At 43.4% G+C, this 27,342-nt stretch overlaps 1 protein-coding gene across 3 annotated transcripts in view; it reads left to right on the plus strand.

The window, feature by feature from the left end:
* The window catches only part of LOC140462893 (protein phosphatase 1 regulatory inhibitor subunit 16B-like), a 186,207-nt gene that overhangs the window by 40,058 nt on the left and 118,807 nt on the right, over positions 1–27,342 (plus strand). For all 3 annotated transcript variants that reach the window (XM_072556328.1, XM_072556329.1, XM_072556330.1), the window contains exon 2: positions 11,070–11,468. In XM_072556328.1, coding sequence (XP_072412429.1) covers positions 11,204–11,468 — 265 coding nt within the window. In that variant the 5' untranslated portion in view covers positions 11,070–11,203. The remainder of the gene's footprint in view (positions 1–11,069; positions 11,469–27,342) is intronic.

Here is a 27,342-nt window from a genome sequence, read left to right on the forward strand (position 1 = left end):
CTAAAGCATATATTGTCATCTGCTTTTTATTGCTTTGAGGCATTATGTGGCACATTTTGCTAATAAGGAGACATCCCTTCTCCCCCAGCACTTAATCACCGCCCCTCCCCACGATAGTATAAATGCTGCCCCTTCTGATGAAGAGTTGTGAACATAGTCCAATCCATCATGCAAACCAGCCTTCTATCCATTGATTCTGTCTGTACTTGCTGCTGCCTTGGGAAAGCAACTAATATGATAAAAGACCCTTCCCACTCCGTTTATACTCTTCTCCACCCTCTTCCATCAGGCAGAAGATACAAAAGTTTGAATTCCCATGCCAACAGATTCAAGAACAGCTTCTTCCCTGCTGTAATCTGACTTCTGAATGGACCTCTCAAATTTTAGCATTGACCTCCCTCTCTGCACCTTTGAGTCATAGAGATGTACAGCATGGAAACAGACCCTTCCGTCCAGCCTGTCCACACCAACCAGATATCCCAACCCAATCTAGTCCCACCTGCCAGCACCTGGCCCATATCCCTCCAAACCCTTCCTATTCAAATACACATCCAAATGCCTCTTAAATGTTGTAATTGTACCAGCCTCCTCCACATCCTCTGGTAGCTCATTCCATACACGTACTGCCCTCTGCGTGAAAAAGTTGCCCCTTAGGTTTCTTTTATATCTTTCCCCTCTCACCCTAAAGCTATGCCCTCGTGTTCTGGACTCCCTGACCCCAGGGAAAAGACTTTGTCTATTTATCCTATCCATGCCCCTCATAATTTTGTAAACCTCTATACTGTACTTTGTACTCTGTTCTATTACTCTGTACTTTATGTGGTATGATCTGCCTATATAGCACGCAAAACAATTGTCTCTGTACATGTGACAATAATAATAAATCACATCAAATCGAGAATCAATAGAAGATTATTCAGCAAAGTAAGAAGTCGGAGTAAAGACACAAAGCTAGTATCCAAGTTCAACGAGTAATAGGGAAAGCAAATGGAATGTTGGCCTTTATTTCAAAGTGGGTGGAGTATAAAAATAATAACTATACAAGGCACTATTCGGACTAGTTAGAATACTGTGAACTGTTTTGAGCTCTGAGGAAAGCTATACTAGCATTGGAGGCAGTGCAGAGAGGGTTCACTAGGATAATACCAGGTATGGAAGGATTGTCTTATGAGGAGTGATTGTGTAAATTTGAGCCTGTACTCATTGGAATTTGGAAGAAAGAGGCACAATGTTATTGAATCATACAAGCCTCTTAGGGGACTTCTCAAGATTCATGTGGAAAGGTTGCTTATCTTGGTGAGTGTAAAACGAGGGGGCATAATCTCTGGATAAGGGGTCACCCATAAGCGCAGAGATGAGAAGGATTTTCTCTCTAACAGTAGTGAAATTGCAGAATTGTTTGCCATAGGGACCTGTCAAGGCTGGATCATTGTTTATCTCAGTCTTGAATATAGTTAGATTTTTAATCAGGTAAGGGAATCCAGGGTTGGGGGAAAAGACAGGAAAGTGGAATTGAGGATTATCAGATCACCAATGACTTTATTGAATGGAAGAATGGACATAATGGGCTGAATGGGGGTCTAGATTAGAGTAGTGCTGGAAAAGCACAGCAGGTCAGGCAGCATCTGAGGAGCAGGAAAGTCGATGCTTTGGGCAAAAGCCCTTCATCAGGAATAGAGGCAGGGTGGAGAGATAAATGGGAGGGAGGTGGGGCTAGGGAGAAAGTAGCATAGAGTACAATGGGTGAATGGGGGTGGGGATGAAAGTGATAGGTCAGAGAGGAGGGTGGAAAGGAAGATAGGCAGGTAGGACAGGTCATGAGGGCGGTGCTGAGCTGGAAGGCTGGAGCTGGGGTGAGATGGGGGAAGGGGAAATGAGGAAACTGGTGAAATCCACATTGATGCCCTGGGGTTGAAGTGTTCTGAGGTGGAAGATGAGGCGTTCTTCCTCCAGGTGTCGGGTGGTGAGGGAACAGTGGTGGAGGAGGCCCAGGTCCTGCATATGCTCAGCAGAGTGGGAGGGAGAGTTGAAATGTTGGGCCACAGGGCAGTGGGGTTGATTGGTGCGGGTGTCCCAGAGATGTTCCCTAAAGCGCTCTGCTAGGAGGTGTCCAGTCTCCCCAATGCAGTTTTATAATAGGTGAATGGGCTGAATGTCTACTTCTGCTTCTATGTCTTATGGGTTCAATAAGGAGTATCATGGATAGAAAAATGGCTGACAGTGAATAGATATGTGTCAAAAGTGTAGTGCTGGAAAAGCGCAGCAGGTCAGGCAGCATCCGAGAAGCAGGAAAATCGATGTTTCCGGCATAAGTCCTATTTCTTTTCCCGATTGGAAGGATAAGATGAGTATGGTCCTGCAGTTGGTCTGTGCTGAGGCCTCAGCTTTTTATATTTCATATTAATGACCTGAGATGAAGGAGCAAAGGCATGGTGTCTAAATTTGTAGATGACACCAAGGTAGATAGGAAAGTCTATTGTGAAGAGGATATAGGAGGTTGTAGATGGATTGAGATGTGTTGAGTGAGTGGTCAAAAATCTGGCAGATGGAATTAAAATTTCAAATTTTAGATTTTATTGTCACCTGTACTCCTGTATAGAAATACAGGAGTATGGTGAAAAATGTACAAAGTCACCTTTCTCCAGTGCCATCTTGGTTACAAAACCAGAATTTTTTTTAAAAAGCAGAAGAAAGAGTCCGAGCTAAAAGGAAAGGAAAGTGTATGGAATGCTCAGCCTCTGCAGGCACCAGGGCCTAGTTGCGGCCTGAAGCCTTTTGCCGCCGCCACCTCAGATTGCCAGGGGGAGCTATGTTGCTGCTGCTGCCTCCGGTTGACAGGAGGTTTCCGCCATTCTGCAAATAATCGACTCTCGTTGCTGATGACACCACTGCAAAAGGCTTTAAAGAAAAGAAAATGGAATAAAAAAAGAAAAAGAGCAAAAGTAAAATGGAAATAAAAAGCAGCCGAGGAGACGAGCCCCAACCCAGAATCTCGAACACAGAGTCCTGTTACTAGGCCGTCATCTTGAAACAAAATAGAGGATTATGTTGGAAAATTTGCTCCTTTACATGTTAGCAGGAAGAATAAAGAAAAGCATTAATTAAACAGCAATTGACTGCAAAATTACAAGGTGTTGAGAGATCCAGGTGCTCTTGTTCATGAGTCAGAAAAGTTAGTATGCAGGTACAGCAAGTAAGAGAAAAGGCTAATGCAATGTTATCCTTTTATTGTGAGAAGAATTGTACACAAAAAAAAACCTGTTCTGCTTCAGTTATATCTGGCATTGGTGAGACAGTGTCTTAAATATGTGCAGTTTTGATTTCCTTACAAAGGAAGGATGTAAATATGTTGGGGGGATGTTTAAGAGGATCTTTATTAGATTGATATCTGGAATGAGTGGATTGTTTTTTTTAGGAAAGGTTGCACAAGATGGGCAATGATTTCACTGCAATTTAGAACATTGAGAGGTGATCTACTCGTAATGCACAAAATCCAGAATGGTTTTCACGAGGTGGATATGGAAAGGATGCTTTGTCTTGTTGGTAAGCCCAAAGTGTGGGCAGTATTTTTAAAATTAGGAGTAAACCTTATTGTAAAGAGATGGAGAGAATTTGTTTTCAGAAGGATATGCAACTATGGAACATTCTCAGTCTGCTTCAGAAGGTGGTGAAAGTGGAGTCATTGAATATTTGTAAGGTAGAAGTAGATGGGTTTTTGTTGGGCAGGGGAATCTAAAGTTACCAAAGGTAGACAGAAAAGTGGAATTCAAAATATAAACAAATCAGCCATAATTTTATTGCATGATGGAGCGGCTAAATGGCCTATTGTTCGTGTGAAGTAAAATTTGAAGTAAGAGCGTAGAGCAGATTTTTAGAAGCATGTTCGAGGAGAAGAGGACGGTAGGAAATTCCAGAATTGTGGGCTTTGCCAACTGAAGCCATGTCCATCAGAGGTTGAGCAATTAAAATCAGGGAGGCTTCAGGGACCAGAGTTGGATGTGGATGGCTGGTTTGCGATGCAGTGTGATGTTAACAGCGTGGGTTCAATTCCTGCCCCAGCTGAGTTTGCCACAGAACTGGCTCAAAGGTAGAAGACAGAGGGTGTTTTTCAGACTGGAGGCCTGTGACCAGCGGAGTGCCACAAGAATCGGTGCTGAGTCCATTACTTTTCGTCATTTATATAAATGAATGGACGTGAGCATAAGATGTACAGTTAGTAAGTTTGCAGATGACACCAAAATTAGAGGTGTAGTGGACAGTGAAGAGGGTTACCTCAGATTACAACAGGATCTTGATCAGATGGGCCAATGGGCTGAGAAGTGGCAGATGGAGTTTAATTTAGATAAATGTGAGGTGCTGCATTTTGGGAAAGCAGATCTTGGCAGGACTTATACACTTAATGGTAAGGTCCTTGGGAGTGTTGCTGAACAAAGAGACCTTGGAATGTAGGTTCATAGCTCCTTAAAAGTGGAGTTGCAGGTAGATAAGATGGTGAAGAAGACGCTTGGTATGCTTTCCTTTATTGGTCAGAGTATTGAGGACAGGAGTTGGGAGGTCATGTTGCGGCTGTACAGGACATTAGTTAGGCCACTTTCGCAATATTGCGTGCAATTTTGGTCTCCCTCCTATCAGAAGGATGTTGTGAAACATGAAAGAGTTCAGAAAAGATTTACATGGATGTTGCCAGGGTTGGAAGATTTGAGCTACAGGGAGAGGTTAAATGGGCTGGGGTTGTTTTTTCCTGGAGTATTGGAGGTTGAGGGGTGACCTATAGAAGTTTATAAAATTATGAGGGGCATGGATAGGATGAAGAGACCAAGTCTTTTCCCTGGGGTGGGGTAGTCCAGAACTAGAGGGCATAGGTTTAGAGTGAGAGGGGAAATATATAAAGGAGACCTAAAGGGCAACCGTTTCATGCAGAGGGTGGTATGTGTATGGAATGAGCTGCCAGAGGAAGTGGTGGAGGCTGGTACAATTATAACACTTTAAGGGGTATTTGGATGGGTAAATGAATAGGGGAAGGGTTTGGATGGATATGGGCCAGGTGGTGGCAGATGGGACTAGATTGGGTTGGGATATCTGATTGGCATGGGCAAGTTGGACCGAAGGGTCTGTTTCTGTGCTGTACACCTCCTATGACTCTTTGACCCTCCCTCTCAACTTTGTCCTCTGATTAAACCACCAACAGTTGTCTCTCTTTCTAATGAGAGAGCAGCTCCTTGGTCCTCTGGATGGTACAGTGGTTAGCAATGCCTTCTCATAGCATCAGGGATCTAAGTTTGATTCCACTCTCAGGCGATTGTGTATGTGTAGTTTGCTTGTTCCCCCGGTGTCTGCATTGGTTTCCTCCAGGAACTCTGCTTCCTCTCTCTCAAGGTTAGGTGAATTGGCTATGCTAAATTTTCCATACTGTTCAGGCATGTGCAGGCTAGGTGAATTAGCCAAGAGAAATTGTGGGATTATGGAGAAAGGGTAGAGGAGATTGGGTCTGGATGGGATTCTCTTCAGAAAGTCAGTGTGGACTTGATGGGTCAAATGGCCTGCTTCCACACTGAGAGGATTCTATGACTTTAGCAACTTTACCTTTTACCTCGATGAGCACAAGAATCTAGGAGAGAGAGAGAGCTGGTGTAGATTTGAGATGGGGAATGAGGGCAAGACTGTGAAAGTATTTAAGAATGAGGATGACAATTGTAAAAAGGTAACTCTGAGCAAGTGTAGGTCAGTGAGTATAAAGGTGATGGATGTACAGGACTTGATGGGATTTGGGATATGCCAGTTGGGATTCGGATGACCTTACGTTTATGGAGGCGTTGGCTGGGAGATTGGCCAGGAATGTGGGTTTGGGAAGTAAAACTCTTTCATGCTTGGAGGGAAGCAAAAGGCAAAAGATTTTCTCAATCCATACTTCTCTTGTACATTTAGTAGTTCTCGAATTAGGTCAGACATGTTTTGTTTTGGAAAGGTTATTTTAATAACTGAGGAGTACTTTTTTTGTATTTATGAGTCACGTAAAAAGAATTGCAATGTAAATTGCTGAATGCCAGGATTGTATTATCTTAAATTAATAATTAATGTTGCGTCACCATATATGGATAAAGTAATTAACTTTGCTTTTATCTCACCAAGCTGAAGCCACTCCATTTCAAGAAAGTCTGTGGGAGGTTGAATCCCTAGAGATTTATAGATACAATATGCACGTGGGCTCATATTTGTCTTATGTGCTGTCGTTTGGATTCCCCTGTGATAAAACAACAACATTTCAAAATCCAGCTATTATTTTGTAATCCAAAATTCAGATCTTGCTTTGACTATACTTCATTTATTGCTATTCAAACAAAATGTGGGTACTCCACTGTTCGTTTTTGAGAAGGCCTTTTGTTTTTAATTAAGCTTTCACTCTTCAGTGTGGAACTAATCCTCAATTGGATCCAACTGCTCTGCACATCAGCAGCACACTTCAGTCAATGGGTTAGAATTGGAAAATGTGCCAATCAAATCTAGAGTCAGACAGTGATATCCTCTCTCTTTCCTATCTTGTTCCTGTGCTTCATCGAACCTTTTTCCAAGTCCCTCAGCAAGCATGAAGGCACATGTGGGTTAATAATCCACTAGGGTTATCACTTCCCTGTACATGAATGATATAGCCATCTTTTGCGGTCAAGTGTCTCACCTGGTCTGTTTGGGTGCCAGGAGCCAATAAAGATTCCCTACAATGTGGAAACAGGTCCTTCGGCCCAACAAGTCCACAGCAACACTACGAAGAGTAACCCACCCAAATCCATTCCCCTATCCTACTACTCCTGCACTTGCCCCTTACTAATGTACCTAATGTACACACCCCTGAACACTATGGGCAATTTTTAGTAATTCACCTAACCTGCACATCTTTGGATTGTGCGAGGAAACCCACGCAGACACAGGGAGAATGTGCAAACTCCACACAGACAGTCGCCCAAGGCTGGAATTGAACCTGGGTCCTTCGCACTGTGAGGCAGCAGTGCTAACCACTGAGCCACTGTGCTGCCCTCAGGCAAGAGAAAGATCATGCTGCTTGTGAACTGTCCCCTTCTACAGACTAGACTATGTGAAGATGTTGGGGAATGGTTTAGAGGGGACACAGTATGTGTTAAAATTTGGAAGGAGTGCAACAGAAACTGGTCATATGGTTGTGAAGCTGGTTATCATGTTATTACCAGAGCTTGGAGATCTGGTGTGAGGCACACTCTCTCTGCTGGTCTGGCCCATACCCTAGACCTGCAGCATAGTGTGCAGCCAGATTATCTTCCACCTCATATATCAAAATATACAAACCTCTCGATAAATGGGGAGAAATATCCACTGCCTCCTGATGGCCACCTTTTGAGTAGTAAGCATCAAACTTTGCCTAGCTCCACAGTACACACACGCCAAGTGTCCCTACACGTTGAGGTTCTATCTATCCATCCATGGTGTTGTGAAGGATAGGTCCACGTAGCCGCAGAACTCTCTGCTCAGTGAGTACCAGCCCATGTGGAGGGGTTTATGCAGAAGCACACCTTTTTTGACCACAGTCCCATCAGGCAGTGAAAGCATATGATGTCCTCCAGGCCCTGCAGGAAAGGTGCTGGTGCATTCTATCAGATGGTTCTCTGAACAGACTGAGGAAGTCACTTCACAGAATGCCTCCTCACTAGACCTTTCAAATTTGCATCAAGGGTCAGCTTGGCTGGCAGTATGAAGGCCCCTCCTTGTCAAAGCCTTCCTACATACACACTGCTGTTGGGGCTGCTGTGGTGAGGAGTGGGCTGTTGCCCACCACCTTATTGTAAGTGCTCTGACACAGCAGGAAAGCATTTTTGTTGGGGGGGGGGGCGGGGTTCATAGTAGCTGGTCAGTGAGTTTTACTTTCTACAATAACATTGACGTGCCTTCTCATCAAATTCAATCTAGAGATTTTGCTCCTATTGACAAGGGTGTTGCCAGGGTTGGAGGATTTGAGCTGCAGGAAGAGGCTGAATAGGCTGGGGCTGTTTTCCCTGGAGCATCAGAGACTGAAGGATGACCTTTTATAGAAGTTTATAAAATTATGAGGGGCATGGATAGGATAAATAAGCAAAGTCTTTTCCCTGTGGCTGGGGAGTCCAGAACTAGAGGGCATAGGTTTGGGGTGAGAGGGGAAAGATATAAAAGAAACTTAAGGGGCAGTTTTTTTACGCAGAGAGTGGTGTGCATATGGAATGACTTGCCAGAGGAAGTAGTGGAGGCTGGTACACTTACAGCATTTAAAAGGCATTTGGATGGGTATATGAATAGGAAGGGTTTAGAGGGATATGGGCCAAGAGCTGGCAATTGGGACTAGATTAGGTTAAGATATCTGGTTGGCGTGGACGAGTTGGACCAAAAGGTCAGTTTCCATGCTGTACATCTCTATGACTCTGTGGGCAATGGGCTTTTCCTTCTTTCTTTCATGGGATGTAGATATTTCTCATTAATTCCTCATTGCCCTTGAACAGATTAGTTCACTCGTCCATTCTTGGGGTCAGTTAAGAGTCAATTACATCACTCTGGTTCTAGAGTTGCACGTGGTCAGTCGAGGTAACCATTTCCTGCCTGAAGGGGCATTTGTCAACCCAATGGCCATTGTTTTTACGACAGTTAGGGGGACCATTACAGAAATTAACTTTAAATTTCTGGCTTATGCATTATTTGAACCTATGTCCTCAGAACATCAGACTGGCCTCTGGATTATTAGTTCAGGGACGTTACCACTGGGCCACAACCCCCTCCATGGTGCATTATGATAATAATTAACTGATATCAAAAGATCTTCAACTTGTTAAAATTTGGTCTTTGGTTTGCGTGAAATTTGTTGGTCTTCCAATGCAAAGAGCAGTTTTGACCAAGTATTGCAACATTCCAAGGTTCAGGTCTATTGGTTGAAGGATGTATTAATGCGTGGGGCAGTTGCCACAAAGGCTCATGGGAAAGGTCAGGGTCTAAGGCCCTCATGCACCGAGGGACTGGAAACTGTAAAACCTCTTGCAGTGTGTATGCACAACTGAATGTTTGACATGAAATATAGATGTACATTGTGAATATAAGCTGTGATAGCAATTTACATAGCAGCCCAAAATTAACCATCTATATTGTACTCACACAAACTTTTATGAATAAGGCATAATTTTGGAAAAATGAGTTTTCAGTTCCCAGTGTAGGTTTTGAAAGACCTGTTTCCCTTTCAGTTCAGTAGGCAATTGGAAGTGGTAACTACTGTTTACTACTTACTGTGGAGTAGGGTCTGGATGATTATGCCCTCAGATTCCTGGATCTGAACTCTGGAAATTCTGCATCCATAGTTATGCCTCCATATCTCGCTTTCCCAGTTCAAGCCTATCTCTCTGAACAAGATTTTAGCCATCAAATCCAGTATCATCTTATGTGGCTGCATGGTATAGTTTGGTTTATAATGCTCTTTGCAGTGCTTTAGGATGTTTCATTTTATTCACGTCATTATTTGAATATAAATTGTCATCATCTTTACCCAAGCCATGAAGTAACAAGTTGAACCAAGCATTATTTTTGTACAAAGCATTGGCACCAACGTACTTTATATATAACTAAACAAAAGGACTGTGGATTCTGCGAATCCAAAATTGCTGGAAATACTCAGTCATTCTGGCAACATCTGTAGAGAGAGAGAGAAAAGAGTTACTCTTTTGGGTCCAGTGACCCTTCAGAACTTAAACAGCTCCTTTTAAGGGGACCTGTAGTCGTGGCCAAATGCTTAAGGAGATGGGTTAGGAATCCTTGGGTGGCTCAGTGGCTAGCATTGCTGCCTCACAGCACCAGGGACCCGGGTTCAATTCCCGCATTGGGTGACTCTGTGTGGAGTTTGCACGTTTCCACCCTGTATCTGCGTGGGTTTCCGCCGGGTGCTCTGGTTTCCTCCCACAATCCAAAGATGTGCTGGTCAGGTGAATTGGCCATGCTAAATTGCCCATAGTGTTAGGTGCATTAGTCAGGGGTATATATAGGGTAGGGGAATGGGTCTGGGTGGGTTACTCTTCGGAGGGTCAATGTGGACTTGTTGGGTCAAAGGGTCTGTTTCCATACTGCTGGGAATCTAATGTAAAATGTCCCAGGGTGCTTTGACTGTGCTGAACCAGAACCAGGCAATGACCAGCAAGGAAAGTGGTGATGACTGCACAATCCGATCAACCATGGTTGTATGCTTTACTGAATGGCAGAGCAGGCTAAAAGGCCCAATGGCCTACTCCCTTCCCCCTAATTGTTGAGCTACATGAGCTATTTGGGCACATGTCTGAAAGTTAGGTAATAAAGGTCGGTTGCCAGGCAGTCCTTGGGCGTGTGTTGGTGGACACTGGGGAGGAGAAAAGTGAGGATTTTAAAGTCGAGGTATTTCTTAATCAGGAGCCGGTGCCCATCAGGGTATTGGGCGAATTGGACCTGGGTATAAGTAAGGACATGGACAGCAGAGGTTTAGATAATCTTAGGTTTATGGGGAGTTGAATGTGGGATGCCAGCCCGGAGTATGTTGGAACAACAGATTCACCCATCAGTGTTCAATTTGTCATCACAGCTGTCCTTTACCTTTTCTTGCTAACAATGATCCAAGATGGAAAATTGTTACACGGAGGCTGGCAGTTTTCCCAAGAGACCAGGGATCATTTATGACCCTTGCAGTTTGAGTGCTGTGCCTCCATTTGTTCTTGTCCCATGACCAAGAAGGAGCATTAACTTGGAGGAGGCAATTGTGAGAAGTGGGAATTTTGCCTGGGCTCTGCCTTCCCAGGAAAACCAGAGCAGATTGAAATTTGTGCCCAAGATCTTGTTGCTCTGTGATCAGACATGCTAGGCAATAGAGTTAACTAAATAAGCCACTGTGCAGCCTAAGTGCTCCTCTTCAGGTGATTTGCAAGGTAAACTCAAGAATGGATTTGTAATGTAACCTGCTTCTCTGCAGTTATTAGCTCTGGTTCATTTTGGTTCTGTTTTCTGCAGTGTTATGTTGAATATACTCAACTGAAACGGATTAATCCTCTGATTTTTGTTTTTGTGTAATGCAGGATAAGGCGATGGCAAGGATCGGATTCACTTCTGGTTCGCCCACCTGCACCAAGAGTACCCATAAGTAATACCAAAGGTTTGGATCAGTGCACAGAGTTCTGTGTTTCTCCTCATCCCTGTGGTTCCTCATTTGATGATCCTTCATTCAGTCATGTCGAATCATATGGACCTCCTCACCGAACTCCCGTTCCTGGAGAGGCTGCCTACCCCAGACCGCCTCAGAGCTGCAAAGAAACGCCGGACGCAGCAGCTGAAAAAATGGGCACAGTATGAGAAAGAGATGCAGAATAAAAAGAGGAAAACTGACAAGAAGAAAAACACAGGGAATCACCAACGAGTCTCCTTCACTCTGAATGTTATGCTCTTAGAGGCTTCATCTAGGAATGATATTGAAGAAGGTAAGTAAATCTCTCAATTTGCTTAGACACCATTGTTCTAATCCTGACTTCCAATAATTTTTGAAAAACTTTATTTCCTATTTGCTACATGGTTTTTCAATATCACACTGTTAGATAGTCCATATTTCTCCTTGTCCTTTTTAAGAACAGAAGTAAAAGAAGCAGGAGCAGGCCACTCTGCCCCTCATGTTACCACTGTCATTCAGTAAAATCTTCTACTTATATGATCTGGAGATGCCGGTGTTGGACTGGGGTGTACAAAGTTAAAAATAACACGACACCAGGTTATAGTCCAACATGTTTAATTGGAAGCACTAGCTTTCGGAGGGACGCTCCTTCATCATGTTGGTTCTACCTTTTACTCTTACATTCTCATTAACCATGAAATGATGCACTTACAGTTGAAATTGACGTCTGATGTTGGAGGTGTGTTGACTGGTGTGTTAGCTGTGTGTGTAATGCAGAGTGATACCAACTCTGGTTCAGTTCCTGTACTGCCTGAGATCACGCTTCAGCTTTTCAACCTCCCCATCGCCTGTGGCATCAGGTTATGATTGTCACCGGTCAGCTCTCGCTCTCGCTCTCTCTGTAATGATCCACTGCCACTAAGACAGCTTTCACTTTAGAAACTAGAAATAGGAGAAGGACCTTCAAGCCTTTCCTTTTCTTTCTTCCCTTCCTATCCAAATGTCAATTGAGCTTCAACATATTCAATTGTTAAATCTGCAATCCTCTGACATTAAAAATTTTAAAGATTCTCCACTCGCTGAGTGAAGGAATTTCTCTCCTAAGTAGCCTACTTTTGTATATTGATGCTATGACTCTTTTGACCTGGAGAAGAGAGCCCCCCCAGTGTAGACTCTGCCAAGATTGATAACTTTGTACATTTCAAAAAGATCGCTTGTTCTTTCAAAACTCTTTGAGATTTTGGCCAGTTCTGCTCAACATATTCTCATCTGAGGAATGGAGCTACTGGACTTTCAGAATGCCTCCTGTAAAATAAGTTCATCCTTCCTTGTACACCGTACCCTCTGTGATCTGATCAAAGCTGTGACATTGCAGAAGGTCATCCTTATTAACCGGTTTTACAAAGGCCGGTGAAAGGGGAGGAGAGAGAAAAGACCAAATGGAAAGAGCTGAGGTAAGACAAAGAATGGTTATGGGACAAGTAGGGTTCAAAAGATAGAGTCATAGAGATGTACAGAATGGAAACAGACCCTTCAGTCCAACTTGTCCATGATAACCAGATATCCTAACCTAATCTAGTCCCATTTGCCAGCATTTGGCCCATATCCGTCTAAACCCTTCCATCCAGATGCCTTTTAAATGTTGTAATTGTGCCAGACTCCTCCAGTTCCTCTGGCAGCTCATTCCATACACACACCACCCTCTGTGTGCAAACGTTACCCCTCAGGTCCCTTTTTATATCTTTTCCCTCTCACCTTAAACCTATGCCCTCTAGTGTTGGACTCCCCAACCCTGCAGAAAAAAGTCCTTGGCTATTCTCCATGCCCCTCATTATTTTGTAAACCTCTATGAAGATCACCCCTCCAGCCTCCGACAGTCCAGGAGAGAAAGGTGCCAGTGTATTCCGCCTCTCCCTATAGCTCAAACCCTCCAATCCAGGCAACATCTTTGTAAATCTTCTCTGCACCCTTTCAAGTTTTACAACATCCTTCCTACAGCAAGGAGACCAGAATTGAATGCAGTATTCCAAAAGTGGTCTAACCAATGTCCTGAACAGCCTCAACATGACATCCCAACTGATATAGTCAATGCACTGACCAATAAAGGTTTAATTGCAGTGTTGTGTAAATAGATTTTCAAAAGGTTGTGCATGATATGAACTCCTCAAACATGTAGGTATCTTCAGGTTACTGAAATACAATGTAATACATCTCTTCAGTGCTGGAGAGAAACTTGGGATGGGAAGGTGCAGATCCAGTTGTTATTGTCCTCTTCGTACTTGACGGCATTGTTAGGACTAAAAAGGAATTTCACCGGTAAGAGTTGGAGCAGTTAGGAGTGAAGAGCTGCCTTTGGAATATATCTTCATACCTTCAATATCACTGGGTCAAAATCCTGGAGCTCCCTCCTTAATGGCATTGTGGGTCTTCCTATCACAAATGGCCAGCAGTGGTACAAGAAGGCAGCTTATCATCACCATCTCAAAGTCAACTAGGGTTGAACGATAAATGCTCAGCCAGTAATGAAGCCCATGTGTTATGAATGATTTTTAAAACCATATTAAACATCAGAACCCCCAAAATAATGATCTTGGGTTTACTACAGAGGCTGGTACAAATGCAACATTGAAGAGGCATTTGGAAGGGTATATGAATAGGAAGGGTTTGGAGGGATATGGGCCAGGTGCTGGCAGGTGGGACTAGATTGGGTTGGGATATGTGGTCGGCATGGACGGGTTGGACCAAAGGGTCTGTTTCCATGTTGTACATCTCTATGATTCTATGACTCTATATAGTTAACTGGCATAGGGTAAATAAAGGCAAAGTGCTAAATGCGTGACTTGAAGATTGGTGTGGATGGAATGGGGCATTAGCACCAGTATTGAGGTCGAGGGGAACTGCTCTCGAAGACTCAACTTCACCTGAGCCATTGTCATTGTGAATTGAATAATTAGGGCTTTCAACAAATAAAATGGGATGAAGATTTTGGGAGAGGGGAAGAGTCAGCATTGTCAGGGCATCTATTTGGTTAATGATACTCTGAGTGAATGGGTAGGAATGGACAGCATGTACATGGAGGACAGCAACAGCAAATAAAATCTTGTGGGAGGGGTGTAGGAATGGTAACAAGGCAAATTGATGGATTTTCACTTTAAAGCACGTTGTACTCAGGAAAGTAAACAAATACAGGTTAATGGATGTGATCTTTATTGCCGTTACACAGACATGGTTTCAATGAGATGGAAGTTGGGAGCTAAATATTCAGAGGTCTGTGACTTTTCAAAAGGGTGCACAACAAAGGTAGGGTGGTGAGCAGCTTTGTTAGTGTGGGATAGAGTAAATACAAACGAGCAAAGTTCTTGCCTTGGAAGATGCAGAATCCCTACTGGGGGAGGGATGAAGACCTCTAAGGTGGGGAATTCCAAAGATTCACCACCCTCTTTATAAACAAAAAAATGGTCCTTATCTTTATCCTAAACAGTCCAACCATCCCAGGAGCAAATCTGATGAACCTTCATTATATTCCCTCTGCAGCAATAGTATCTTTTCTGAAACACTCAGATTAAACTGTGCACGATATTCCAGGGGTGATCTAACCAAGCTCCTGTACAATTAAAGCAAGACTGAGACCTGGACTCCCAATTTCTTGTGGTAATGTACCATTCGCATCCTAATAGCTTGTATGTTAGGATACCCTTTGCACGTTTTACACTTGCTATCTTCCAACTATAAGAAACACTCGGCATATATGTCCCTCCAACCAAAGTAGATAACCTCACATTTTTCCAGTTTATATTCCATCTGTTGTGTTCTTATCCAATCATGAAGCCTGTCCAAATCCTCCTGAGAAAACTGGGGGTGGTGGGGAGAAAGAATGACTTTTATGTTGCTTGCTCCAGATGTCCTAAGTCACGTTACAACCAGGTAAATACTTTGAATTATAGTTATCATTCCAATATAGGAATCACAGCAGGTAACTGTGCATAGGAAACTCCATAATAACAACAATCTGATTATGACGAGATTTTGGTTTTAATGACGTTTAATGGGGGGAGAAATATTGTCCAGAACCCAGTTAAAATTTCCCAGTGTATCACTGTATAGACAGATCTTTTGATCAGCATCTCATCTGAAAGACTGCATTTCTGACAAGGCAGCACTCCCTCGGTACTACAGTGGAGTGTCGTTCTCGAATGCGATTGAGCCCACAATCTTGCTGTTTGGTGGATGCTGGAATGAACATAGTAGTGGGCCTATGATCTCAGCCCTTTTCTACTAATCAATAGCTCATCAGTTTCCATTTACAGTTCATTCTGTATTGTTGTAAGTTTGCTGCGTTCATCAAATGTTAGATAAATGCCCCTAGAATATTGTAGTCAAAACAAAGGACCATCTGGAACCGATTTATTGAAAGGAAAGGGATGATGAATTCTGCAGCCTATCCATGAAGGTGGCTGCATTTGAAATGATGAGCGACATATGAAAATCTTTGACAGAATGTATCATTTGTTTTCAGCAATACTGGAGCGAAATTCTTATCCTTTGCTTCAGAAGGGGCAGAGATATCCAGAATAAGAGAGTTAAGATATTTCTGCAGCGAAGGAGGTTAGCAGCACAACAAGTAAAATGTTCTTCCTATGCAAATTTCGAAGAATTTGTGAAAACAATGCTCCTGCCTGTCTTGGCCAGATGGAATATTTTTGTTTTTGCTTTTGCAGCTGTAGACTGAAAACGTTTACTTCTGTCAAAATCATTGCAGATGTGATGGTTTTACATTTTCTATTTTTGTACTCATCAAATCGAGAGACATCAGTGTCAAGAAATGGAAATAGGCTCATTTCACGGATCAATGTTCAATGTCACAACCAACCTAATGGAGTAACGCAGAGGTGTAGCAAAAGTGTGTTAAGATGGGGAGAGCTTGTGGACAAGTTCAAGTCGTAAAAGGAGCAAGTATTGGAAACGTTCAGTGTGTCTGCCACAGCGTCTGTGGGCAAAGAGGAGTTTAGGACAGGAGGAGGTGCCGAATAGGGCACTCATTCAGTGTCTAGAAATTAGGGCCCCTCTCTCCTCCCCAATACGAAAATTTCTAGTACCTCGTTAGTGTGGATCAGTGTTGTATATTCACTTAGAGGGAGTTGGAGCTAAAAGTGTGACTATGTTGTGGAATAAATTATCCATGTTCTAAATGAACGGTGAAACGGGAGCAATCTATTTCTTCTTTTTCTACAGAATAACCCCCTCTCAAATCTATTCCTGCAATCCCCTTAATCTCTCTCCAAATTTACTATGCAGATGAGAAAAGTCCCAGGCCAATCCAAGCAATCTTTGGTTTCTGAACGGATTGATTGTATTTAGCAGCAGTCAGAGTTCTGCAGTCATCCTCTGCTCCACCTGTTTAGAAAATGAAAAATGATCTACTGTCAATGTTCCCGAACACTAAGCATCGTTTCATGCTGTAAATGCACATATGACATAGATTCATAGTCATACAGCACGGGCAACAGACCCTTCAGCCCAATTCCTCCACGATGACCAGATATTCTAACCGAATCTACTCCCATTTGCGAGCGTTTGTCCTATATCCCTCTAAACCCTTCCTATTCATAAACCCCTTCAGATGCCTTTTAAATGTTGTCATTGTACCAGTCTCCTCCTCTTCCTCTGGCAGCTCATTCCATACACACACCGCCCTCTGCGTGAAAAGGTTGTCCCTTCAATCCCTTTTAAATCTTACCCCTCTCACCTTAATTCTCTGTCCTGCAGTTTTGGATTACTCTCCCCTGGGAGAAAGACCATGACTATTTACCTCATGAAGTATAGGGTTACCCCTCAGCCTCCAATGCTCCACGGAAAATAGCTCTATTCAGCCTCTGTTTGCTGAAACACTGGGACAGAGAATTGGCCTCCCCTCTGATGCCCCAGTTTGTCGTGTTTAAAAATATCTCTGATTTATATACCATATTTTGCAACTTCAGGACGACACAAAGTGCTCTATAGTCAATGAAATACTTTTGAAATGTAGTCACTACTGTGTAATAAATGTGAGAGTCACTGTACACAGAGTTAGCTCCCACAAACACTAATGTGATAATGACCAGATGCCTTGGTTTAATTGATCTCAGTTGGGAGATACTGTTTTACAGGGAGGCTCCTTGTATTCACCTTGGCTCATGCGTGTGGTTGAAAATATCTGCTGGTCTGGTTTTCATCACGTTAGTAGGCGTGAAGAGGAATTTTCTAAAATAACTTTTTCCTTTTGGCTGTTTTTTGTCATACAGCACGGAAGCAGATCCTTCGGTCCAACACGTCCATACCTAGTGGATATTCCAATCTGACCTAGTCCCATTTGCCTAGTCCCTTCCTATTCATATACCCGTCCAGATGCCTCATAGATATTGTCATTGTACAAACCTCCACCACCTCTGGCAGTTCATTCCATACATGCACCACTCTCTGCATGAAAAAGTTACCCCTCAGGTCCTGTTTAAATATTTCCCCTCTCACCTTAATCTATGCCCTCTAGTTTTGGACTCCCCTGTCTTGGAAAAAAGACCTTGGCTATTCACCCTATCCATGCCCCTCATGATTTTATAAATCTCTAAAAGTCACCCTTCAGCCTCTGACACTCCAGGGAAAATAGCCACACCCACAACCTTCAATCTGCAATTTGAGAGGGAGAGGGTACAATTGGAAGTGACAATATCTCTATTGAATAAAGGGAACTATGGAGCTATGAGGGAGGAGCTGGCCAAAGTTCAATGGTGCAATACCTTAGCTGGGATGACAGTGGAGGAACAATGGCGGATATTTCTGTGTATAATTCAGAAGTTGCAGGATCAGTTCATTCCAGAAAGGAAGAAAGATCCTAGGAGGAGGCATGGGTGGCCGTACCTGACGAGGGAAGTTAAGAAACATATAAAGTTAAAAGAGAAAAAGTATAACATAGCAAAGATAAGTGGGAAAACTGAGAACTGGGAAGCTTTTAAAGAACAACAGAGGATTATTAAGAAGGAAATGCGCAGAGAAAAAATGAGCTACAAAGGTCAACTGGCTAATAATATAAAGGAGGATAGTAAAAGTTTTTTTTTAGGTATGTGAAAGTCAAAAAAATGGTTAAGACTAAAATTGAGCCCTTGAAGACAGAAACAGGGGAATATATTACGGGGAACAAAGAAATGGCAGAAGAATTGAATTGGTACTTCAGATCTGTGTTCACTGGGGAAGACACAAGCAATCTCCCTCAGCTAACAGTGGCTGAAGGACCTGAACTTCAGGGAATTTATATTTGCCAGGAATTGGTGTTGGAGAGACTGTTAGGTCTGAAGGTTGATAAGTCCCCAGGGCCTGATGGTCTACATCCCAGGGTACTGAAGGAGATGGCTCGAGAAATCGTGGATGCATTGGTGATTATTTTCCAGAGTTCGATAGATTCGCGATCAGTTCCTGCGGATTGGAAGGTGGCTAATGTTGTACCACTTTTTAAGAAAGGAGGGAGTGAGAAAGCAGGAAATTATAGACCAGTTAGTCTGACCCCAGTGGTGGGAAAGATGCTGGAGTCTATTATAAAGGATGAAATTACAACACATCTGGATAGTAGTAACAGGATAGGTCAGAGTCAGCATGGATTTATGAAGGGGAAATCATGCTTGACTAACCTTCTGGAATTTTTTGAGGATGTAACTCTGAAGATAGATGAGGGAGATCCAGTAGAAGAAGTAGTGTACCTGGACTTTCAGAAAGCTTTTGATAAAGTCCCACATAGGAGGTTAGTGAGCAAAATTAGGGCGCATGGTATTGGGGGCAAAGTACTAACTTGGATTAAAAGTTGGTTGGCTGATAGGAAACAAAGAGTAGTGATAAACGGCTCCATTTCGGAATGGCAGGCAGTGACCAGTGGGGTACTTCAAGGATCAGTACTGGGACCGCAGCTTTTTACAATGTATGTTAATGATATAGAAGATGGTATTAGAAATAACATTAGCAAATTTGCTGAAGATACTAAGCTGGGTGGCAGGGTGAAATGTGATGAGGATGTTAGGAGATTACAGGGTGACCTGGACAAGTTAGGTGAGTGGTCAGATGCATGGCAGATGCAGTTTAATGTGGATAAATGTATGGTTATCCACTTTGGTGGCAAGAACAGGAAGGCAGATTACTACCTAAATGGAATCGATTTAGGTAAAGGGGCAGTACAGAGAGATCTGGGTGTTCTTGTACACTAATCAATGAAGGTAAGCATGCAGGTACAGCAGGTAGTGAAGAAGGCTAATAGCATGCTGGCCTTCATAACAAGAGGGATTGAGTATAGAAGCAAAGACGTTTTTCTTCAGCTGTACAGGGCCCTGGTGCGACCACACCTGGAGTACTGTGTACAGTTCTGGTCTCCAAATTTGAGGAAAGACATTCTGGCTATTGAGGGAGTGCAGCGTAGGTTCACGAGATCAATTCCTGGAATGGCGGGATTACCTTACACTGAGAGACTGGAGCAACTGGGCTTGTATACCCTTGAGTTTAGAAGACTGAGAGGGGATCTGATTGAGACATACAAGATTATTAAAGGATTGGACACTCTGGATGCAGGAAACATGTTTCCGCTGATGGGTGAGTGCAGAACCAGAGGACAGCTTAAAAATACGGGGTAGACCATTTCGGACAGAGATGAGGAGAAACTTCTTCACCCAGAGAGTGGTGGCTGTGTGGAATGCTCTGCCCCAGAGGGCAGTGGAGGCCCAGTCTCTGGATTCATTTAAGAAAGAGTTGGATAGAGCTCTCAAGGATAGTGAAATCAAGGGTTATGGAGATAAGGCAGGAACAGGATACTGATTAAGGATGATCAGCCATGATCATATTGAATGGTGGTGCAGGCTTGAAGGGCAGAATGGCCTACTCCTGCACCTATTGTCTATTCAGCCTCTCCCTATAACTCAAACCCTCCAATACTGGCAAAATCCTTGTAAATCTTTTCTACACCTTCTCAAGTTTAACAGCATCCTACCTATGGAAGGGCAACAAGAATTGAACACAGTATTCTAAAAGTGATGTCACCTATGTCCTGTACAGCTGCAACATGATGTCCCAATTCCTGTACTCAATACTCGGACCAATAAAGGAAAGCATACCAAACACCACCTTCACTAATCTATCCACCGTTGACTGCACTTTCAAGGAGCTATGAACCTGCACCCCAAGGTTTCTTTGTTCAGCTATGCTCCCCAGGACCCTAACATTTAAGTGTATAAGTTCTGCCCTGACTTGTCTTATCAAAATGCATCACCTAACATATTTCTAAATTAAACTCCATCTGTCACTCCTTGGCCTATGGGCCCATCTGATCAAGGTCCCTCTGTACTCTGAAATGATCTTCCCAGTCCACTACCCTACCTATTTTTCTGTCATCTCTAAATTTACTAATCCTACCTCCTTTTATTTATATCCAAATCATTTATATGAATGACAAAAAACAGTGGACACAGCCCCGATCCTTGTGGCACACCACTGGTTACAGGCCTCCAGTCTGAAAAGCAGCTCTTTCACCCACGTTCTGTCTCCTACCTTTTAAGCCAATTTTGTATCCAATTGGCTTGCTCCCCGCCCCCGGATCCTGTGTGATCTAACTTTGCTAACCAGTCTACATGCGGAACCTCTTCAAAAGCTCTGCTGATGCTTCCCTCTTTTCTTCAGCCATGATGTAGAGGTGCTGGTGTTGAACTGGGGTGATGACTTCACTTGACGAAGGGACAGCGCTCTGAAAGCTCGTGATTTCAAATAAACCTGTTGGACTATAACCTGATGTCATGTAACTTCTAACTTTTTTTTTCTGCAGCAAGGGCTGATCCTGTAGAAGTTTATTAAAATCATTAGGGGCATGGATAGGGTAAATAGACAAGTCTTTTCCCTGAGGTGTGGGAGTCCAGAACTCGAGGGCATAGGTTTAGGGTGAGAGGGGAAAGATATAAAAGAGACCTACGGGGCAACCTTTTCACGCAGAGGGTGATATGTGTATGGAATGAGCTGCCAGAGGAAGTGGAAGAGGCTGGTACAATTGCAACATTTAAGAGGCATTTGGATGGGTATATGAATAGGAAGTGTTTGGAGGGATATGAGCCAAATGCTGGCAGGTGGGATTAGATTGGGTTGGGATATCTGGTCGGTAATGACGAGTTGGACTGAAGGGTCTGTTTCTATGCTGTACATCTCTATGATTCTTTGACTCTAAGTGATAAGATGGCTGTACAAGGGTTGCGAATAATAGCAGGCTTTAGGAGGTTATTAGTTCTGTTAATGAACGGTGCATCTTGTGTGTGGAACAGGCTTAATGGTCATTTCCTGCACATAACATTTGTACCTTCATAATGGTTTACCTCAGCCCCTACCTCCAATAAAAAGTCAGTGGCCCCAGTTAAGCCACAGTGTTTCCCTTCTTTATTACACAAGCAGGACACCAGCAGATTTTATACCTTCTCCAGATTAGATTTGCCAATTTACTATCAGTTACTGCCAAACTGGGGCATTTTTCTGTTTCCCGCCTGAGTCCAAGAACTGGATTGTAGTCCAAATACGTAGTCACCTTGTAGCAAGAGACCAAATGAGGTTAATGCAAATAACTGTTTCAAATAATGTTCTTTTAAGCAAAATTTACTCTGCAGAATTTACCACTACATGCCTGAGCTAAGACTATGATTACCCACTTTGGTTAGATGTTACAAATCAAATTTTCATCCTTAAAATATTTTTTGTTACAGCCTCTCATTCAATTTAGCTATGTGGTCATTAAGCTATCAGATATCCAAGAGGAATCATTTATGATGATTTTAAAGCCTCGAGGAATCTCTGGTGAAGGCACGGTGGCTCAGTGGTTAGCACTGCTGCCCCACCGCACCAGAGTCCCAGGTTCAATTCCAGCCTCGGACGACTGTCTGTGTGGAGATTGCACATTCTCCCCGTGTCTGCGTGGGTTTCCTCTGGGTGCTCCAGTTTCCTCCCACAATCTAAAAATGTGCAGGTCAGGTGGATTGGCCATGCTAAATTGCCCATAGTGTCAGGTGCATTAGTCAGAGGGAAATGGATCTGGGTGGGTTACTCTTCGGAGGGTCAGTGTGGACTTGTTGGGCCGAAGGGCCTGTTTCCACACTGTAGAAAATCTAATCTAAACTCTGACTGTGATTTAGATTTAGTTACTCCTGGATCTGAGGAATGCCATTTGAATCCTTGAAGAAATGTCACTTTATTGTTGAACATGAGACTGAGGCTATTTGGTCCTACAACTTTCGCTCTGCCTTTTGGATACGATCAAGGCTGATCTAATTGTGGCCTCAAGTCCTTTCTCCTCTCCGTACAACCACTTCCCACAAGATGCTTCTTTCTCTTACAAGCGAGTCTAATATTGCAGAGAACCTATCAGTGTGTTACATTTGTTCTGCACATTTTGACCACCCATTCTGTTTACATCTGAGGCAGCACTCTATTGAATCTTGGGCAGATAAAGGGGATACTGTTGGCAAGTGAAAGATAGAATCCTTGGCTGATTCTGCCTTTGAAAGAATGATTCTCCAAATTCATTGTTCTGGTTGAAATAAAGAAAATATGTTTAAAATGAAAGACAAATCAAGGAGTAGCTTATAGTTAACCGTTTTTCAGTAGTTGGTATCTGCTCCGATCCCTTTTAAGAAGAAGAACTCACTCCTTGCTGGAAGTTTCGAAGTTTATATCTCCCTCCTGATTTTAATTTTTAACCTTAAGTATGTTCTAGTCACATCTGTGTTTGTGAGCACAAGTAGCAACAGAACCAGGAAAATGGCTGGCTTCCAGGACTGAATGCATTTTTTTATTATTGTCTCGTGAGCAATACAGTGAAATATAGAGCGTTATTAACACAACAAAACTGCTCCAGGGCCAATGATATTAATTTAACATACTATTAAATGAAAATAAATGTTTAAAACACTATTAATTCAAACATGAGTAATATTTAATTTTGTCATTGTCTCTATTTCTTATTTCTCCCTATTAGTCCATAATCATAAATATTTGTAATTTTTTAAAAACTTCTTTAATTAATTAATGAATGATTGATTATATGGAATAGCAAATGTTAACCTGAAACACCGTACTACAATACTACCATCTCCTCATTTGATAATCCAGAAACGTGGGCTAATGTTAAAATTACACTATTTAAATACAATTAATGAATATAAAGCCAGTATCCTTACCTGGTCTGATCCATATTCCAGACCCAAAACAATGTGACCCCTGAAATGGCCTAGGAAGCTGCTCAGTTCAAGGGTTTTTAGGGATGGGCAAATAATGGGAATAAAGAATAAAGATTAGATAAAAGGCTAAGCCACAATGATGGGTCATGTCAGTTCAGGTGCAGTATGATAGTGAGAAGCAATCTTCAACATCATGATTTACTACCTGGCCTGGTCAAATAGATAGAGCAGTGGGAGAGGCAAAAGTTCTTTGGGAAGAGCAGTAGGGTTCTACAGAAGAATTAACAAGATGGATTCAGGGCTTCATCCTCGTAGTCGTAGTATTATAGGGCCATACAGCACAGGAACAGATCCTTCAGTCCAACTAGTCCAACTAGTCCATGCTGAACATGATCCCAAACTAAACCAATCCCACCTGCCTGTTCCTGGCCCATATCTCTCCAAGCCTTTCCTATTCATGTGCTTATCTAAGTGGCATCCACCACTTCCTCAGGAAGTTCATTTCATAGAAGAACCACTCTGAGTAAAAACAAATTGCCTCTCCTGTCTTTTTTTAAATCTCCCTCCTCTCACCTTAAAATGTGTCCACCAGTTTTGACCTCTTCATTTCACTGTCGCCGTGCTTGACCTCTTCATTTCAAACTGTCGCCGTGACAGCGACCTCCTCAACCTGTCCACCCCCGTCACCCACTCCAACCTCCCACCCTTGCGATGCACAGCTCTCCACTCCCTCCACTCCAACCTCAACCTCACCATCAAACCTGCAGACAAGTGGGTGTGCAGTAGTAGTGTGGCGCACTGACCTCTATACCACTGAAGCTAGGTGCCAACTCACAGACACCTCCTATTTTCCCCTTGATCACGATCCCAGACCATCCACAACCTCCTCATCTCTGGGGATCTCCCATCCACAGCCTCCTACCTCATTATCCATGAAACCAACACTGCCCGATTCTACCTCCTACTGAAGATTCGCAAACTTGACTGCCCCATTCGAACCATTGTCTCAGCCTGGGCCTGTCCCACTGAACTCCTCTCTTCCTACCTTGACACTGTCCTGTTCCCCAAGTCCAGGAACTCCCCACCTACGTTCGTGACACCACCCATGGCCTTCACCTCCTCCAAGATTTTTGTTTCCCCGGCCCCCAACGCCTCATCTTCACCATGGACATCCGGACCCTGTACACATCTACCTGCCACAGCAAAGGTCTGCAAGCGTCCGTTTCTTCCTCTCACACCATCCCAACCAATACCCTTCCACTGACCCCTTCATCCGTCTGGTCCTCACCCTCAACAACTTCTCCTTCTAATCCTCCCACTTTCTCCAAACCAAAGGAGTAGCCATGGGCACCTGCATGGGACATAGCTATGTCTGCCTGTTCGTCGGATACGTGGAACAGTCCATCTTCAGCAGTTTCACCGGCACCACACCCCAGCTGTTCCTCTGCTACATTGATAACTTTATCCGCGTTGCCTCGTGCTCCTACGAGGAGTTGGAACAATCAATCAACTTTACCACCACCTTCCACCCTGATCTCAAATTCACCTGGACCATCTCCGACATCTCCCTCCCCTTCCTGGACCTCTCCATCACAGTCTCCGGTGACTAACTAACCACAGACATTACTACAAGTCCACTGACCCCCACTCTACCTCCTATAAAAACTCCATCCCTTATTCCCAATTCCTCTGCCTCCGCCACATCTGTTCCTAGGATGACCAATTCCACCTCAAACTCCTAGATGGCCTCCTTCTTCCACAATCACAACTTCCCTCCCCACGTGATTGAGGATGCCCTCCAGTGCATCTCCTTCAATTCATGCATCCCTCCCAACGCAACAAGGACAGAACACCCCCTTGTCCTCATCTTCCACCCCAACAACCTCCATATACCTCACATCATCCTCTGCCACTTCTGTCACCTCCTAACAGACCCCACCACCAAAGATACATTTCCCTCCCCACCCCTATCAGTGTTCTGGAGAGACCATTTCCTCTCCGACTCCCTTCTAAGGTCTTTTCACCCCCCTGCCCCCAAAACCCACTCCTGGCACCTTTCCCTACCACCACAGGAAGTGCAAAACCTATGCCCACACCACTTCCCTTCACCTGCATCCAAAGCCCCAAGGGATCCTTCCACATCTGTCAGAAATTGACCTGTACCTCTACCAATGTCATCTGCTGCATCTGTTGCATCCGGTGTGGTCTCCTGTACATCAGGGAGACAGGATGCCACCTTGCGGATTGTTTCAGAGAACATCTGTGGGACGCCTACACCCACCAACCCTACTGCCCCATGGCTGAACACTTCAACTCCCCCTCCCACTCCGTCAAGGACACGCAGGTTCTGGGCCTCCTCCACTGCCAAACCGTTACCACCTGACACCTGGAGGAAGAATGCCTCATATTCCACCTTGGGCCCCTGCAACCACACGGGATAAATGTGGATTTCAACAGTTTCCTCATTTCCCCTCCCCCGACATTATCCTAGTCCCAAGCCTCCAACTCAGCACTGCCCTCCTGACGTGTTCATCACCTTTCCCAGCTATCCCCTCCACCCTCCTCTCTGACCTGTCACCTTTTCCCTCACCTTTCTCAGCTACCTTCCATCACCCCCAATCCCACCCCCGCCCCCACTCCCATTTATCTCAGGGCTTTTGCCTGAAACGTCGATTCTCCTGCTCCTCGACAGCTGCCTGACCTGCTGCGCTTTCCCAACAACACATACTCGAGTCTGCTCTACAGCTTCTGCAGTCCTCACTTTCCCCCAGTCTGGAAATCTTACTTGCTAGAGAGAAAGACACTTACTGTTATCTAGACCCATTATGATAATAGTTATGTTTATATAACATTTGGGCAAATAGGGACAGACAATAAACGTTCTCAATGCTCACATCTCGTGAATTAATTTTAAAGAGTTACATGTGAGATATGGTCACTTTGGGTGGGCTAAAGAAAGAATATGTTGTGTAATTGTCTGTTTAAATGTCTTTAGGTCTGGTTATCTGGTTGTTTGAAACTAAATGAAATTATCTTTCTTCCAGTAATCTGTTTTAAACAAAAAGACACTCATTTAGGTTGTGTCTAGTTAACTTCTTTTCACTGAATGGAAAAAAGTGTGGAAGTGGGAGCGACTGTAAAATATTCGTTACAAATATCCATTAGTGAAAGAGGACTTTTGGAGCAATTGTCTTATCTCTACAAAGAAGGGAATACGTTTAGATAAACAAAACAGAATTTTTCAGAACAGAGAAAGTCCATTTGGCTTGCAAATCTGTTTAAGATTGACCTCAACTTCCCCTAGCTGAACGCCAGAAAGTTCAAAGGAAATTCTTTTAATGCCATATTTATGGTACCATCAAAATAATTTCTTCCTTGCAGCTTTAGTATCTGTAACTCCATCTCTAGTTCATCCTTATCACTGCTGTAAGAGCCTTATTTTTGCCTGTGCCATCAATGTATTGGGCAACTCCAAATTTATCATCATAAATAACATTATATCCAACATACTGCTGTCCTCTGTGGCTTACACAGGCTCCAGAGCTCCCAGCATATTCAATTATAAATCTGTATCTGCATTATTACATTCTTCCATCCTATCTCTACAATCTTCTGTTCCCTGTTCTGCATTGTCTTTGGCTCCCACCTTGAGTGCGTTGACCTTCCCCTCCCCTTTGGATAGTTATTGGTGCTGGTGCAATTACTTTGTCTATTCTGTGTGTAACTTCTTTCCTAAACTCATCTGTGTTGTCTAATCCCTCCACCTTTAAGCCTCCTTCAAAGCCTATCTTTACAACCAAGCTTTTAGTCACTCTATAATCCTGTCACAACTCAGTCTGCATCTCCCTTCGATTAATGAAATGATTTGGGACTCTCTTTATATTTAAGTGGATGCAATTTGCATCCGATTCCAAGGTGTGTTTTTCTGCAAATTTCCCCTACAATAATTTGAATAGTTGCTCAGGGGTGGGT

The sequence above is a fragment of the Chiloscyllium punctatum genome, chromosome 37, assembly GCF_047496795.1.
Source record: "Chiloscyllium punctatum isolate Juve2018m chromosome 37, sChiPun1.3, whole genome shotgun sequence".
Taxonomy (NCBI): Eukaryota; Metazoa; Chordata; class Chondrichthyes; order Orectolobiformes; family Hemiscylliidae; genus Chiloscyllium; species Chiloscyllium punctatum.